Source organism: Brassica rapa, chromosome A07 (assembly GCF_000309985.2).
Source record: "Brassica rapa cultivar Chiifu-401-42 chromosome A07, CAAS_Brap_v3.01, whole genome shotgun sequence".
NCBI classification, from domain to species: Eukaryota; Viridiplantae; Streptophyta; class Magnoliopsida; order Brassicales; family Brassicaceae; genus Brassica; species Brassica rapa.
The window spans coordinates 5240744-5258558 of NC_024801.2; the positions used below are offsets into that span (position 1 = coordinate 5240744).

A 17815-nucleotide genomic window follows, 5' to 3' on the forward strand; every position below is an offset into this window, starting at 1 on the left:
AGTACTGGCAACAGAAGAGTCGTAATATATGGCACACTTCGGGGGATCTCAATACAAAATTCTATCATGCTCTAACAAAACAACGTCGTGCTCGTAATAGAATTGTGGGTCTATATGATTCTGTTGGAAACTGGATAATTGAGGACCAGGGGGTAGAAAAGGTGGCAGTGGATTATTTTGAAGATCTGTTTCAGACAACAACTCCTACTGGTTTTGATGTTTTTTTAGATGAGATTACACCCTCAATTACACCACAAATGAATCAACGGCTTGTTCGGTTGGCAACTGAGGAGGAAGTTCGACAGGCTTTATTCATGATGGAATGACGGCTCTCTTTTTTCAACACTCATGGCATATAATAACAAATGATCTATTGGAAATGGTCAATAGTTTTTTGGCATCGGGAAATTTGGACACAAGGTTAAACACTACAAATATTTTTCTGATTCCTAAAAAGGAGAGACCCACAAGGATGACTGAACTCAGACCTATCAGCTTATGTAATGTAGGATACAAGATTATATCTAAGGTATTATGTCAAAGATTAAAGGTCTGTCTTCCATCACTGATCTCGGAGACACAATCGGCTTTTGTGCCTGGACGATTAATATCAGATAATATTCTTATAGCTCAGGAGATGTTCCATGGTTTGCGAACTAATAAATCGTGTCAGGACAAATTTTTGGCAATAAAAATGGATATGAGCAAAGCTAATGACAGAGTTGAATGGATCTTTATCCAAGAACTACTAACCAAGATGGGATTCGGCCAGCATTGGATCCAATTAATGATGGAATGCATTTCCTCGGTTCAGTATAAGGTTTTATTGAATGGACAACCAAAAGGACATATAATACCACAGAGGGGATTACGTCAGGGGGACCCTCTATCCCCTTATCTGTTTATTATGTGTACGGAAGCATTGGTCGCAAATATTAAAAAAGGCAGAACGAAATAAGCAACTAACGGGTCTAAAGGTTGCTAGGGCCTGCCCCCCAATTTCCCATTTATTATTTGCAGACGATAGCCTTTTCTTTTGCAAAGCTAAGAAGGAAGAATGTCAGACAATTCTTAGGATTCTCAAGGAATATGAAGGGGCTTCAGGACAACAAATAAATTTTGAAAAATCTTCGATTCAATTTGGACACAAGATTGCAGAAGCTACACGACAGAAAGTTCGAGATATCTTAGGTATACATAATTTAGGAGGAACGGGGTCTTATTTGGGCATCCCAGAAAATATGGGAGGATCAAAGGTGCAAGTTTTTGGATTTGTTCAGGAGCGTCTAAATAGCAGAGTAAATGGTTGGACTTTTATGTTTTTCACCAGAGGGGGTAAGGAAGTGATTATAAAATCTGTGGTTACAGCCTTGCCAAACAATGTAATGTCATGCTTTCGAATTCAAAAAGGGTAATCAAGAAATTAGTTAGTGCTGTAGCACAATTCTGGTGGAGTCCAGGGGGTAACAAGAGAGGTATGCATTGGAAATCATGGGACAAACTGTGTAGCTCTAAGGACGATGGAGGTTTGGGATTCAAAGATCTCACAGATTTTAATACAGCTATGCTTGGGAAACAATTTTGGAGATCAATGGACAAACCGAATACTTTATTTTCACGTGTATTCAAAGGGAGATATTTCAGGAATGCTTCACCCCTGGAACCCATTAGATCATACTCGTCATCTTATGGTTGGCGTAGTATTGTCTCTGCTAGATCTCTGGTTAGCAAAGGACTAATCAAAAGGGTGGGAACATGATCATCTATATCAGTATGGAATGACCCTTGGCTTCCATCCACTCGCCCGAGACCAGCAAATAAAAATCAACACAATCTTTACCCGGACCTAACAGTGGATGCTCTTATCGATGGAACATCACGATCATCGAACCTACAGGTTATTCGGGCTCTGGTGGATCCGCAAGATGTGAAAATTATTCAAAGTATTCCTATCAGTAGATCTCATCTAGAAGACCGGAATGGATGGCATTTTACAAACAATGGAAAATACATGGTTAAATCTGGATATGAAGTGGAACGAGTATATCCGGATAGAGAAATAATGCCACCCCAGTTTGGCCCTTCGATAACACCTTTGAAGGCGTTCTGTTGGAAGTTACGCTGCCCACCCAAGTTGAAACATTTTTTATGGCAACTATTGACGGGATGTATAGTGGTTAAGAAAAATTTGAGGTCAAGAGGAATGCAAGGAGATACTGTTTGTGACCGATGTGGTGCTCCCGAGGAATCAGCTAATCACGTGTTTTTTGAATGTCCACCGGCGGTTCAGGTCTGGGCACTTTCACGGATCCCGATGAATCCAAATATTTTTTCCACTCAATCTTTGTTTACCAATATGGATCATTTATTTTGGAGAATTTCACCTGAAATGGAAGATCATTCATTTGCTTGGATTCTCTGGTATATATGGAAAGGTAGAAACAACAAAGTTTTTAGCAATTTGGATATGGACCCGAGAGATACTCTCAAACTGGCAGAAACGGAATCGTTACTTTGGGTGGAAGCACAAAATTCTCAGACTCAACACATGGAACACACCCAAATTCATGTATCTTCGATAATAACGAGTATACCAGGTAGATGGTGTTTTACAGACGGATCTTGGAAAAATGAGGACAGCTTTTCAGGGCAAGGATGGTATAGTACCCTGGAAGGCTACGATGGACTAATGGGAGCAAGGAACACGAGAGCGAGTCAGTCGCCACTACACTCAGAGATAGAGGCCCTTATATGGGCAATGGAATGTATGAGGAATCTTAGACAAGCATGGGTTACTTTTGCAACGGATAGTGCTCAATTGGTGAAGTTGGTGTCGGAACCAGAAGAGTGGCCAGCCTTTGCAAGCTATTTGGAAGACATAAAAGTTTTTAAGAGGAGTTTTAACAGCTCAGAGATCATTCATATACCACGGACACAGAACTCAAAGGCGGACAGTCTCGCACGCAGTGCAAGAAAGCAACCGTCGTTTGTCGTCCATATGGATGCAGAGTTACCGGGGTGGTTCGCAGAGTCTACATGAGTCTGCTTTGTTTGCTGACAAAAAAAAAATGACAATACATAGTTAATGTAGATCAAAAATGGCAATACATAATTTTTAAAAAATATAAAAAATTATATACCAAAAATATTCTATGTGAGATTGGCAAGTGACTGAGTGGATCTGGACTGGGCCTGTCGTTGAAAACTGGGCCTGGACGTCAATAATAAAGAAGAGCGATAAAGATTATGCTCGGCCTCTGGTGAAAGAGTGAAACCCAAGAGCTAAAATTACATGTGCATATAAAAGGAGAAGGATGAGAAGCAGAGGATAACACCTCATAACAACCTAACAGCCTCGTCTTCTTCTCATGTTATCCAGGTACCGAAGCAGATGATTCTGCCATTGTTGTAAAGAATCTCGTGTAACACTCCAAAGAGATAATGAATTCCAGGTACCGAAGCAGATGAGTCTGCCATTGTTGTAAAGAATCTCGTGTAACACTCCAAAATCTGGGGAACTCTAAAACTTTGCGTGTGTTCTTGTCAATTGTTTTCTTTCGTGTTGCGTTCTGGGTTTTCGAGTGTGGGAGTGGAGTCGCGATCTTCAAACAACGAGAGACGTGAGAGATCGATAGAATCAAAGCGTTCGATAGTCAAGAGAGATCATTGAGATACAATACAAGTGTGTATCAGATTATTCTACAAGTGGTATCAGAGCTTGGCTAGAGCATTCAAAGGATTCAGAAGACATGATCGAGGTCCGGATTCAGAAGAAAGATCTGGTTCTACGAGAAGTAAAGATTGAGGAGCACCAATCAACGAGAAGAGGTTAATCGGGATTATAAAGAAGTTCAATTCTACTCTTATACTAAATCGATCTGATCTTGAATCTTTGGTTGTGCGTCTAGTTGCTGTGGGATTGTTTTCTTGGTTATCTGCAAGTGACAAGAAGCGAGGAATCACACATCAAAGAGGATGGATCCGACGCCAGGGAGGTTCGAGATCGAGAAATTCGATAGGAACGGTGACTTTGGACTTTGGAAATTTAAGATGATGACACAGTTAGAGATTCAAGGCCTGGTATCAGTACTTCAGAAAGAAACCACTTTTGAATTTGATATAGCAAAGCTAGAGGAAGGTGTCGAAGTAAAGAAATACCTAAAGAAGGCAGAAAGATATCTAAGAGTTAGGAGTTTATTCATCACTTGTCTCAGTGATTTGATCTTGATGAAGATAATGAATGAGACTACAGCTCTTAGAATGGGGAAAGAATTTGAGAGAGACTACCAAACAAAGTCTTTGCCAAACTGAATATATCTCAAGAAGAAGTTTTCTTGCTTCAGGATGGAAGAAAATAAACCAATGGAAGAGAACTTTGACTCTTTCCTAAAGCTTCTAGCTGATTTGGCAAGTATCAAGATCGACATCTCAGACGAGGATCAAGCCATTCAACTACTCTCTGGGCTGACTACAGCCTGTGAGCCATTGGTACATACCATACAATATGGAACCGGAAAGACATGCTGACAGTCAACAAAGTCATCACTATGGCATACTCAAAAGAGGCAGAGATAAAGCAGAAGGGGTTGACAACAAGAGGCATACACTCAAAGGGTCTTTACAGTGAGTCAAGGGGAAGAACATCGACCAGAAATGACTCAGGAAATAACAAGCAATGGAACAACAAACCAAAGAGCAGATTCAGGTCAATAGGAAAGTAGAATGTAAAACAAGATAAAACTTGTCGGATATGTGGAAGCGATGGACACTGGAAACGAGACTGTCCAGAACACAAAAAACATCTCACTCCTCAAATTTAGAAAACTCAGCAAACGTGGCAAAGAATTTTCCAGGGCTAATAGCCTTGACAGACAGTCTGATGGTATCAAATGAAGAGTGGGTGTTGGAATCAGGTTGCACTTTTCATATCACGCAACAAAGGGATCTTCTATCAGAGTTTGTGGAATATGACGGGAATAAAGTGATGATGGGTCACAACTCATTCTGCATAGTTTGAGGAATGGGAAAAATAACCATAGACAACAAAGATGGATCATCGGTCACATTGAGTGAAGTTCGTTACATCCCAGATGTTGGACCCAATTTTGGGTAATACCTTAACGGGCCACGATCAAAGTGATGGGCCGTAAGGAACCAAAGCCCGTAGCAAGCAACCGAGCTCAAAAGCAAAGAAGTCGAGGCCCCAGAGATCGCGGAGCGGTTACGAAGATCGCGGAGCAGTTACAAAGGTCGCAGAACAGCTACAGAGATCACGAAGTCGACTCGCTATAAAGAAACGAGAAGGGACATGAAGAAGAACACGTTGAAAACCCTAGAGAGAGCTACACACATACATCGACTTTGTTTTCTCCTGTTCTTAGATCCTTTTCTTTAACGATCTCACTTGTGTAATTCAATCTAGTTCAACTTATTGTATTCGGTCCAATTCATCAATAAAGTCCATTTTTGCCTACTGGAAACTATTAACATCGTTGTTTTCTAAAGATATTGTTGCCTACATCTTTTGTCTTCCCTAGATCAAACTCCCGATCACTATCAAATACTTAGTGTAGATTTTAGGTTCTACATTTTGGCGCCGACTGTGGGAAAGATAAATGAAAAACATCTTTGCTAAGAAACCGATCTAAGTTTCCTAAGCGCGACTATGGATCCCAACCAAACCACCCGAACCATGATATATGGTGTTTTTTGTACCATTATATGTGTGCTTTGAGCTAATTCTCAGTCCTAATTCGTGTTTAACTGATATCATTCCAGGTTTGGAGCAGGTGAAAGAGTAAAGAAGAGAGATTCTGGAAGTCAGATGCCGTTTTGAAGGATTCGATGCGGAACAGTCATCTAGAACAACCCGAAGGTTGTTCCCGAAGAGAACAAACGTTTGACTGTTCCCGATCGTTAAGGAAACTTTCAATTCTGGAAGTTTGCCCTAGATTCCACTCTCTCTTATCTCTTTACCACCAGCGCCTCCATATAAAAAGGCCTATGCTATCATTTCTTTTTCGGACGCTAGTTTTTGCAAGAGACCTATAACTATTTTCTTTGGATTAAGCAACTTGTAAGGGAGAAGGCTTCATCTCTCATTCTCACGAGAAGATCATCCTGAAACCTTTTCTTTCTACTTTATTTTATATGCAGTATTATTCAGAAACCATGTTTGTGTCATCCTGCTTTATAATTGAGTAGTAGGCTAAGCTTGCTTAGGGTTGTAGGGTGTTAGCCGCATGAACTGAACACAAATAAGTGATCTTAACTGTTCTTCATTCATATTGTTCTTACTGCTTACATTGAATTGATCACTTAATGTTCGATCTCTGATTTAATCACCTAGCTAACCGCTTAGGAGATAAATTGACATATATTGAATGAGCTTTGTATCCCTAATCAGCGAGAGTAGATATTAGGGTATTACGTGAACTAATCAGATCTTGTCTCTAAGGCTTGTTATCGTGTCTTGTTCCAAGTGAGAACTTAGGATTCAAGACCGATATGCAAAGGGAGCAAGACCACGATAGTGGATTGTTCTAGCCGAGTGATCTGAGTTCTAGACTGCACTTCATTGCACTTGAATAATTGTTCAGTTCTGCATTGACATCCGATTAATAACCCTAAGCCGGCTTCATTTAAATCAAATTTGAACCATCTAGGTATTCGAGTTACTTGCGTCACAATTAATTTCCAAAACCCCACTTGTTTCTCAGCTTATTATTGAACTCGTAATAGTAAAGAGTAAACTGCTCCTCAGGATTGAATCTCAAATATTACAATTACCACTGTTAACTTGACAGTAGCAAGGATTCATTTTTAGTGTACCAAGTTTTGGCGCCGTTGCGACGGGGACTAAGCTTTACCTTTCTTTTTCGGTTTATTATTTAGTCTGAGATCATCAAAAACAGACTTTTCTCACCATTAAAAGTGTCCAGATCATCAAAAAAAAATTAAAACTAATATTTGATTCCTAGGTCTGAATGTGACGCAGAGAAAAAGCAGAACAAAAGCGGGAGAAAATGTTATGTAGTCCAATCTGCAATTAGTACTCATTCACGATTTTAAAAGGAGGACAAGAAAAAATAATAAAATAATTATGGACTGTATGCAGAACATTTTAATACGAATCCTGCATGTACAAGGGAAAAACTAGCGGTGGTGATGCAGGTGACCAATCCCTGTTTTCACTTTTTTTTTTTAATTAGTTAAATATTTGTTTTGTCTACAATTAATTAACTACTTATTATGTTTTTTCAAACTAAAGATTCTCAAATATGGTTTAATAGTTTATCTTTTCACTTTGTAAAGATATATTATATACTATAATATTTTCATATACAATTATTTATATTCTCATTACATATTCATAGTTTTTATATAATAACTATTTATGCTGTTATTTTTTTTGTATAATAGAAAATATATAACTTCACTAATTAATCATATATAGTGTTTTGAAAAATATAAAACATATATCTTATAATTATTTTTATTTCTATTTTTGATAATTAATAAATAAATGAATTAATAGTTGTGTATAAAAACTAAATCAGTAAATGAATTCATGCATTTTATTGATAATTCATATATTGATTACATATATTGGAAAACTTGTAACAACTAAAACTAAAACTAGAAATTTAATGAATGCATGCACAATGAAAAATATCAAACATATTTTTTTCTCTTACATATTATTTTTGTTCGTTAAAGATAACGTTTATTAGTATTTTCACATATACTAAGAAAACATACTAAATCAATAAAATAAATCAGACTATAGTAAATAATATATATTTATTTGGTATATTCATAATTTTCTTATAATTTAGTTTCTGTATGTTATACCTGATTTTATTACTTATATATAGTAAGTTGTATTTTGTTTAGATATTTTTTGCTCCTACATTTATTCAGATCATTTTTTCAGATATTTTTTAGATTTTTCACCTGTTTGGGACAGTTTATAACACTTTCGGTTCGGATATGTTTTATAACACCCTACGAAACCCATTCATGTATTTTTTTACATTTTGGACTTGATACAAGTCATTTTTTCGGTTCGGGTTTGGAACGAAATTCAGGTTAAAAATTTTATGTCCAGCCCTAATTAACGTCTTTAGATCATAGTTAGATTTTAATTTGGACTATAAAAATAATTAAAAGGAAATGGAATACTCTTTGTCATTTTAATGAATTTTATCTATTTTTTAAGTTTCAATATATTTATTAGAATCATAATACTTTTTTTTGTTTTCGGTTTTTTTTTGTAATTGTGTTCACATTTTATATAATGTTTAAATTTTATTTATATTTATTAAATTAATCAAAATAATAATTCATAAGAATTTGTATTTTTGTTTTAGATATTTAATTTACAAAATTATTTTTAACATTTGGTTAAATACACTAATTCGATAAATTAGCTTAACGAGTTAGATCTGTATTTGTTCTGCATGATCTGCTTGATCTGCGTTTGTTCTGCTTGATCTGCATTTGTTCTGCTTGATCTGCGTTTTGGGTTTGATCTGCATTTTCTTGATCTGCATACCATTCGAACCTGGAAGGAATTCTGATGCTGACTTATTGGGAAACAGGCCTTGTAACAGATGGTTTACCGGTATAACTTTGATGATTTAAATGTAGCGTTCCAAAAAATCGTTTGTGTAACAATTTAGTTTTATATTCTTTAGTTTACTTGTGTTTCAAAAAAAAAAAATTTTAGTTTTCTTGTAATTATATTTAAAAGTAATAATAATGATAATATTAAAAAATTTATAAATAAAATAAATCGTCAATATTAGTTTATATAAACTCTAGATTCACAACTTCACATGTTTTTCATTAAGAAAAAATATATATAATAACCCGATCGTTAAATCATAACTTAAAAATAAAAGCAAATAGGGTTTTCTCTTTGGCGACTCCAAGGGCAACTCCATGGCGGCTTGATCAGATCCTCTTAGGGATTTGATCCATTGACAGATCTGTTGTTCTTTGACAATAAATTACCTCTCAGTCATCCTTTACCTGACGAGAGCCTCACCGTTCATGTACCGGAGTTTTGATTATAATCTTCGTTGTGATCAACCCTTCGTTCTCACCTTTCGATCTTGATATCATCTTTCGATTTTGAGTGGGTCTGCCGGCAAATAGTCTCGTACCAAGCCAAAGGATGAATCGACAACTCTCAGCTCATATTGCTGATATAAAAGGGAAACGTATATGTTACGACAACGACGATGAACCTATCCAACTAACGGATGAAGATGATTCTCCTACCATTAAGGATTATCGTATGTCACTGATCGGGAAGATCTTAAACCCTAAGAAACAATCCGTGATCAAGCTGATCCAAACCATGCCGGCGCAGTGGAAGATGCACGATAGGATCACAGCTAATGACCTTGGAAGTGGGAAGTTTCTCCTCAACTTTATGAGTGAAGATGATCCTCAGTCGGTCCTTCGTCAAGGGCCGTTTCACTACAATTTCTGAATGTTCGTTCTTGTTCGTTGGGAACCCGTTGTTCACGACGATTACCCTTGGATCATCCCTTTCTGGGTTGAGATTACAGGCATTCCATTACATTTATGGACGATCAAAAACCTAAGGAACATTGGAGGCAGGCTTGGCCGTATTGACACTGTCGAACTCTCGGCAGGACGCATGCTGATTGACGTTGACACTAGGAAACCGCTAACATTCACACGGAAGATAGCATCACCTGGAGGAGAGGAGGTCTCGATTCAAATTCATTACGATAAGCTCTTCAAACATTGTTCATCTTGTGGGATGTTGACTCATGAAGTGGCTTATTGTCCGATGAAGTTTCCAGTTGAAAGAGATCGTGGTGAGCGAACTGGTGTCTTTGAAAGGGTTCAGCTACCTACTGTCAAAACATCTCGAGAGCCGTTGCCGCAAGACCAGAAACCTTATGTCAGATACGAGTCCTATTCACGTTCTGATCGTTACGGTAAGCGAAGCCGTCGCAGTATATCACCTCAAAGGAAACATATGCATGATGGTGGCTTCATGAATGATGCTAGGGCTGGTTATTATCGTTCTGAGGCTTATAATGAAAGCTTTTTGAGAAAGCAAGGTGGCAAAGAGAACAGATACAACTCGAGCTTCTCACGTCGCAACAAAAGGTACGCACCTTATCAGAAACAACAAACTCAAGCATGGGAGGTTAAGGAGAAAACGGAGAAACGCCGGGGCCTGGAGATGATAAGCTGTGAGCCTTATGCTCATGGAATGACCTCAACGCTGACTGCCAGCCCGCCTCCTCAAAGGTCAGCGGATATAGACATGGAGGATCGCAGTAGCAGAAAAAAGATTGCAAGTACGATTGTAACTCCGTCTCGACAGGGAAGTGATGGAAATGTTACTAAAAGAGATAGAGAAACAGTTCGCCTACTGTCTTTCTCTCCTAAGGAGAAAGACCAGCTGGATGATGCTCAGATAATAGGAGCTTTGAATGGCATGGAGATCATTGGCACAAGTAATATGGAGGAAGGGGATCGTGAGGATTCCTTGATGGTTGTGGATAATGATGATGACTTGCTGGGGGATGAACTCATGGACATGGATGCTGAAGCCACAAAGGCCGCGGAAACTGATGGAGCCAAGGGTGTGGAGGCTATGATAGGGAAACCTAAAGCTACGTCTTCACGCAAATTTGGAAGCAGGGCTGGCATCCCTCTCGGCCTTCCAAAAAAGAAAGCAGAGTTCCTCCGTCGGGGATCTCCGAAGCTGCGTAGATCATCTTCTCGCGACGTACAACGCTCAGAAACTCATCGTTCTGGACAGAAAAGGATTCATAGGGACAGTTCATGCAGCAATTCTGGTTTGGAGGGGTCCAAAAACACCTCCAGACATCATCCATGAAGACACTCAGTTGGAACTGTCGAGGGATTGGGAACGACCTCACAGTTCGACGCCTTAAGGAGATGTGTCAGAAGCATCGCCCAGGACTTGTGTTCCTTTCTGAGACGAAGAATAAACGGCTGTTGTTGCAAAACATTCAGACCGACTTAGGATTTGATCATTTGTTTACTGTTGAGCCACTTGGACTCAGCGGAGGTTTAGCTTTATTTTTTATGGATGAATTTCAAGTTAATGTTTTATTTTCAAATAATCGTATGATTGACATTGAGGCAGTCATTGATGGAATAAAAGTCTATATGACGTTTGTTTATGGAGACCCTGTATTAGAAAGAAGAGAACAAGTTTGGGAACGTCTTACGCGTTTCTCAACAACAAGAAATGGACCTTGGTTCATGATAGGAGATTTTAATGAAATAACATGTCATGATGAGAAAGCAGGAGGACGACAACGCCCTGATAGTTCTTTTCTTCCTTTTAAGCAGATGCTTAATGATTGTGGTATGCTGGAATTTCCTTTCACAGGTGAGATGCTTTCTTGGGTGGGGAAGAGGGCAGGAGGATCAACAGTCCGATGTCGTTTAGACAGAGCTGTAGGAAATGCAGACTGGCATGAGAAGTTTCCCCACTCGGCTGTAAAGTATATGAGGCTATGGGGATCGGACCATCGTCCGATTCTTGCAGACATACTCATAAAGCCCACGAGAAGATCCAAAAAGTTTAAGTTTGACAAAAGATGGCTGGATAATGAAGAGCTACGGCAAGTTATCCTTGAGGGATGGAAATCCCCTGATCTCCCCCCAATGCGTCTATCATGGAACATATTTCCAGCTGCAGGAGAGCATTGAGTGAATGGCGAAGGCAAAATAATGTCAATTCGGCAAAATTAGTGGAGGAGCTTAAAGAAAAAGTTGAAGGTTTGTATGCAGATGATAGTGCCACAACTGAGGAAATTGCAGCAGCCTTAAAGGAACTCTCAGATGCCCTTAAAGCAGAAGAGATGTTCTGAAAACAGAAGAGTCGGGTGTTTTGGTTGAGAGAAGGAGATAGAAATACAAAATTTTTCCATGCTTTGACGAAGCAAAGAAGAGCAAGGAATAAGATCACACAGCTCTTGGATGAGAATGGAAATGTTGTTGAGGATGAAGAAGGACTAGTAGCCATTGCTACTAGCTATTTTAGGCAGATTTTTGAATCATCGAATCAGGAGGAAATTGAGGAGGCGCTAGCTCAAGTTCCAACAACGATCACTGGTGATATGAATGCTAACCTTACAGCCCCGATCTCTGAATGGGAAGTCAAATTAGCGCTTTTTGCCATGCATCCAGAGAAGGCTCCAGGACCAGATGGGATGACTGCGCTTTTTTACCAGAAATTCTGGGACATAGTAAAAGAGGATCTAACTCTTATGGTTAATAATTTCCTCTTTGAGGGGGTGGTGGCGAAAGGACTGAATGATACAAATATATGTCTCATCCCGAAGGTAATGAAGCCAAATGCGATGGCTCAGTTTAGGCCCATTAGTCTGTGCAATGTCAGCTACAAGATTATCTCTAAAGTCTTATACCAGAGGTTAAAAAAAGTACTACCAGGCTTGATATCAGAAACCCAGTCAGCCTTTGTTGCTTGGAGACAGATTTCTGATAATGTTATGATCGCTCAGGAAATGTTCCACGCATTGCGAACGAAGCCAAGTGGACGGAATAAAAGGATGGCCATCAAGACAGACATGAGCAAAGCATATGATAGGATGGAGTGGTCTTTTATTGAAGTTGTCCTGCGTAAGATGGGTTTCTCAGAAATTTGGATCAGCTGGGTCATGCGATGCATTACATCGGTGAAATATAAGGTTCTCATGAATGGAGAACCAAGAGGAAATATTACTCCAGGTAGAGGTTTGCGCCAAGGAGATCCTCTGTCTCCTTTCATTTTTATTCTATGCACGGAAGCGCTCGCTAGCCTTCTTAATCATGCAGAGATACAAGGGAAGATAACAGGGATGCGTGTTACACGCACGTGTCCGTCGGTATCCCACTTTCTCTTTGCTGATGATAGCCTTTTCTTCTGTAAGGCGGAGCCCCGTGAATGTGAAGAAGTTATGAAAGTAGTCAGAAGATATGGCAAAGCATCTGGTCAATGTATCAACTTTGACAAATCGTCCTTACTCTTCGGTAAGCGGATTAATGCAACTACTAGACAAGAGATTAAAGATGCACTTGGGATACAGAATGAAGGTGGAATGGGAACATACTTGGGCATTCCCGAAGACATAAGTGGATCTAAATGCAAGCTTTTTGCATTCCTGAAAGATAAGCTGATGCATAGAGTGAATGGATGGACAGGTAGATGGCTCTCAAAAGGTGGAAAGGAGGTGTTGATCAAATCCATCCTGCTTGCTCTTCCGACATACGTCATGTCGACTTTCCTGCTCCCATTGGAGATATGTGAAAATTTAGCTAGTGCCATCGCCCAGTTCTGGTGGAGCTCGAATCCACCTAAGAGAGGAATACACTGGGCAAAATGGGAAAAAGTGTGCCTACCAAGAGAGGAGGGTGGAATTGGTTTCCGAATGATCCATGAGTTCAATCTGGCTCTTCTGGCTAAGCAAATGTGGAGACTAGTACAGGTCCCTAATTCTCTGGTCGCTAGAGTTTTACGGGGAAGATATTATAATTTGAGCTCTCCCTTGAGAGTAAACGCTGTGACTAGCCCATCATATGTGTGGACTAGCATTTCTGCTGCAAGAAAATTGCTACTACTGGGTATTAGGCAGAAGATACATTCAGGCTATGAAGTTAAGGTGTGGGTGGATCCATGGATCCCATTGAGCCCCGCGAGGCCTGCTGTCCCCATAGCTCCAGTGATGCATCCTAATATGAGAGTAAGCGATCTTATTGATCAGGAATCAAAGGATTGGGATGTGGGACTATTGGAGAATTATGTTCATCTTGCGGATATACCATTCATAAGGAGTTTGGCAATAAGTTCAACTCATCGTCGTGATACCTTCTGCTGGGACTTTACAAGGAATGGACAATACAAGGTCAAATCTGGATATTGGGTGGCCCAGAATCTATTAAAGATAACAGAGGAAAAGGATGTTTTAGAGCCTAGTATTACAAAGCTCCAATCCTTTGCGTGGAAATTAAAGGCTCCTACGAAGATATGTCATCTTATATGGCAGTTGGTAACTGGTCACGTGGCAGTAACGAGGAACTTAATTAGACGCAATATGAGGTGTGATAATTACTGCCCAAGATGTGGAGACGTGGAGGAGACCGTCACACATGCAATTTTTGAATGTCCACCAGCTCTTCAAGCATGGTCTTTATCATCAACTCCGACAGGCCCAAATATTTTCCCGGTTTCGAGCGTCTACACAAATATGGATTATCTATTCTGGAGGAAGAATAGTATCATTGGGCCAGAGTATGATAGGGATCCATATCCCTGGATAATATGGTACATTTGGAAGGCTAGGAATGAAAAACTCTTCAGGGGAACAGACAGAGATCCATTGGAACTAGTTAGACATGCAGAGAGTGAATGCCAAGCTTGGTTTGATGCGAATGATGTGGTACAAACTGAGGCACAAGATAATATAAGTGAGGAACCCCAAGTCGTACGCTTGAGGAATATTTGCTTGTTAGATGGCTCTTGGACATCTTCTGCTAACTTTAGTGGAAGCGGATGGGCATGGATGGATAGCTCTGGGGAGACTCAACTTATGGGAGCAAGGAACCTTCCCCGACGTGAATCAGCCTTACACTCGGAAGTAGAAGCACTACGGTGGGCGATGGAGAACATGCTACAATATTCGACCTGTCAGAGCTTTGGAACAGATTGTAAGGAACTGATTGCAATGGTAAAGGACCCTCAGGCATGGCCAAGCTTTTCGACAGAATTGGAGAGGATAGGAACGCTACAGATATGCTTCCCAGCTTTCAACATCTCTCACGTTCCACGGACGCACAATCGGACTGCTGATTTTTTAGCTAAGACTGCTAGATCTTTCCATAGAGAATTACATTTTGTTGGTTGTTCTATTCCGGTTTGGTTACCCAGACCACCTCAAGTTTGAGTAATAGAATGGCCTTTTGACGTCAAAAAAAAAAAATCATAACTTAAAATGATACACAAAAATAGACAGAGAAATAAAAGGTCCACCAAAGAAAACACAATATGCACTCCCACATATAATCAAAGAAATGAGAACTTAAAAAATCGGTGCACAAAAAAAAATTGGTAGATTATTAAATTTTATAACAAATTTTAAATATTTGACAGAATACAGAGAAAATAAAAAAACAGAAAAACTAAAAACTGCAATAAAGACTAAAGCTACAAAGAAAAACAAGCAAAAGCAACAAACAAAAAACACCTAAAAATAAATTAAGGGGATCATGGATGATAAAGCACCAATTCCGAGTATAGAACTCGAACATTTGCAAAGTTGCCGCAGATCCAAAGAACTGGAATCCTCATCTTTGTTGCCAAGAGCTCCTCTTTCCGAGACCTGCCCTAAAACCTCGCAAGTGAGAAGAGCCTATAGCTTCTCCAAGAACTATGAAAACGAATCAACTTCAGAAGATCAAGCTACACCCGGCGGCATAGGAGCTTCTACTAGCAGTCAGAGAAGTTGCCTCCGGCCAGCATCCTCAAGCTATAAATCCTGAAGAATCATCTCCCAAGGTTGCAACAGAGCCGCCAAAGTCAGACCGATGCCTCTATTCAACACCTAATCACCACCAACACTGCAGCAGACCAAAACTCAATTGAATAATCACATGTCCATAACCTTTAAAGCGAAGCCACGCTGGAAACCATAACAGATCTGGATAGATCCGAAGAGCAAACAAAGGGGAAACTCTGAACTCCACCACATTGAAGCGCCACCCCCAGCCATCACCGAAGAGGTGCTCACGCCAGACCCAAGACATCCGCCTAGGCATAACCTCACGAAGGAGAATATGCACACGCCGAAAAGAGATGCCACAAATGAGACGTCGCACCCTGACCACCGCACTTGACTGGAGCAGGGACAGTACTCAAATCCCTGCCATTGAGAAAGAGCAGACGAACCAGAGAGAGGCCAAAACACCATTTTGATCGAAAGATCACTTAAGACGAGACAAGAAGAGGTAGACAGATCGCAGATGAACTGCCAAACGCCACACAATTACAATGAATAGATCTGTCACCTCAACCACCAGATAATCTTTCCCAAAGTGGTGACTCCTCAACTTCCCTGCTGAAAACTGAATAAGCAGAGAAGCATAACCGAAAAAAAGAAAGCAGAACAGCCCTCTCCAGACAGAGGTGAGGAGCACCGACCACGGAGAGCTGGAACGAGCTAAGGCGAAGAGGAGTGGCTGCTGCAAGTCGAGAAAGAATATAAGAAGAACTTATTAAGCACTCACAATAATGTTTACAAGTTATGGGAATATAAAATAACATAATAGTATTTAACACTTTCGTACTATTATTAAATTAAGTTCCCGACACAACATATTTCTGGAAACACACACAACAAAGAATTACAATACAAAATAACACCCAATTAACATATATTGCAGCATCCATAATTACTATGTATAGTAAATTCACATGAAACATATAAAGTTAGTCTTATATAAGTTAAGAAAAAAGAACAAGAGAAAGTGAGTAACTCCTAGAGAAAAATAAAGGAATCAGTATTATATAAATGAAAAGAAACACAAACAAAAATAATGTACGATAATTATAAACTGTATAAAATAATTCTTTTTTTAACTATAAACAAAACCGGTGAGAAAGAAAAAGAAATTTAAATTTGATAAACGCAGGTTGGATAATTAAGAACTAAAGCAAGTCATTTGGAAGGTTGGAAGTAAGAGGATTTGCCACCAGAAGCTAATATAATGAATCATATTGCCAGTTGTAGAAAGGCATTGAGTCAATGGAGGAGACAAAACAATGTGAATACAGAAAAGCAAGTGGAGGAGCTTAAAGAAAAGGTGGAGGATCTATATTCAAATGATGATGCTACCTCTGAGGAAATAGCTGACGCGCTTAAGGAACTAACTACTGCTCTTAAGGCAGAAGAGATGTTTTGGAGACAGAATAGTACGGTTCTCTGGTTAAGGGAAGGTGATAAGAACTCTAAATATTTTCATGTGCTGGTGAAGCAGAAAAGAGCGAGGAATAGGATCACACAACTTCTAGACGAGAATGGAAACGTGGTGGAGGATGAGGAAGGATTAGTAGCCAATGCTACTAGCTATTTCAGGCAAATTTTTGAGTCTTCAAACCCGGAGGATATAGACGATGCTTTGACAGAGGTATCAACATCGATTACTGGGGCAGTAAATGAGGACCTCACAAGACTAGTAACTGAATGGGAGGTAAAACTGTCTCTTTTCGCAATGCACCCAGAAAAGCCCCAGGGCCAGATGGAATGACGGCTCTTTTCTATCAGAAGTTTTGGGATATTGTCAAAGAGGAATTAAGTCTTATGGTTAATCAGTTTCTTTCGAAGGAACAATGGCGCATGGATTAAATGATACTAATATCTTCCTAATTCCACAGACGGATAAGCCGAAGAGATGACAAAATTTAGACCTATCAGCATGTGCAATGTCAGTTATAAAATAATATATAAGGTCTTATGCAAAGATTGAAGAAGGTCCTCCCACAACGGATATCAGAAACCCAGTCAGTTTTTGTTGCAGGGAGACAGATCACAGATAATATCATGATAGCTCTGGAGATGTTTCACGCTCTAAGAACCAAACAAGGTAGACAAGTCAAGAGAATGGGCATAAAGACGGATATGAGTAAAGCATATGATATGATTGATGGTCATTCATTGACGCTGTCATGCGGAAGATGGGTTTTTCAGAAATATGGATTGGCTTGATTATGAGTGTATTACCTCGTCAAGTA

The 17815-nt window shown here is 39.5% G+C and overlaps 1 protein-coding gene across 1 annotated transcript; it reads left to right on the forward strand.

Moving 5' to 3' along the window:
- Positions 1 to 10890: 10890 nt before the first annotated feature.
- Positions 10891 to 15921, forward strand: LOC117126793. The gene is made up of 6 exons (XM_033275905.1): positions 10891 to 11089; positions 11417 to 11651; positions 11723 to 11893; positions 11978 to 12786; positions 12985 to 14756; positions 15724 to 15921. The coding sequence occupies exons 1-6, from the start codon at positions 10891 to 10893 to the stop codon at positions 15919 to 15921; spliced, it is 3384 nt and encodes a 1127-aa protein (XP_033131796.1).
- Positions 15922 to 17815: the final 1894 nt, after the last annotated feature.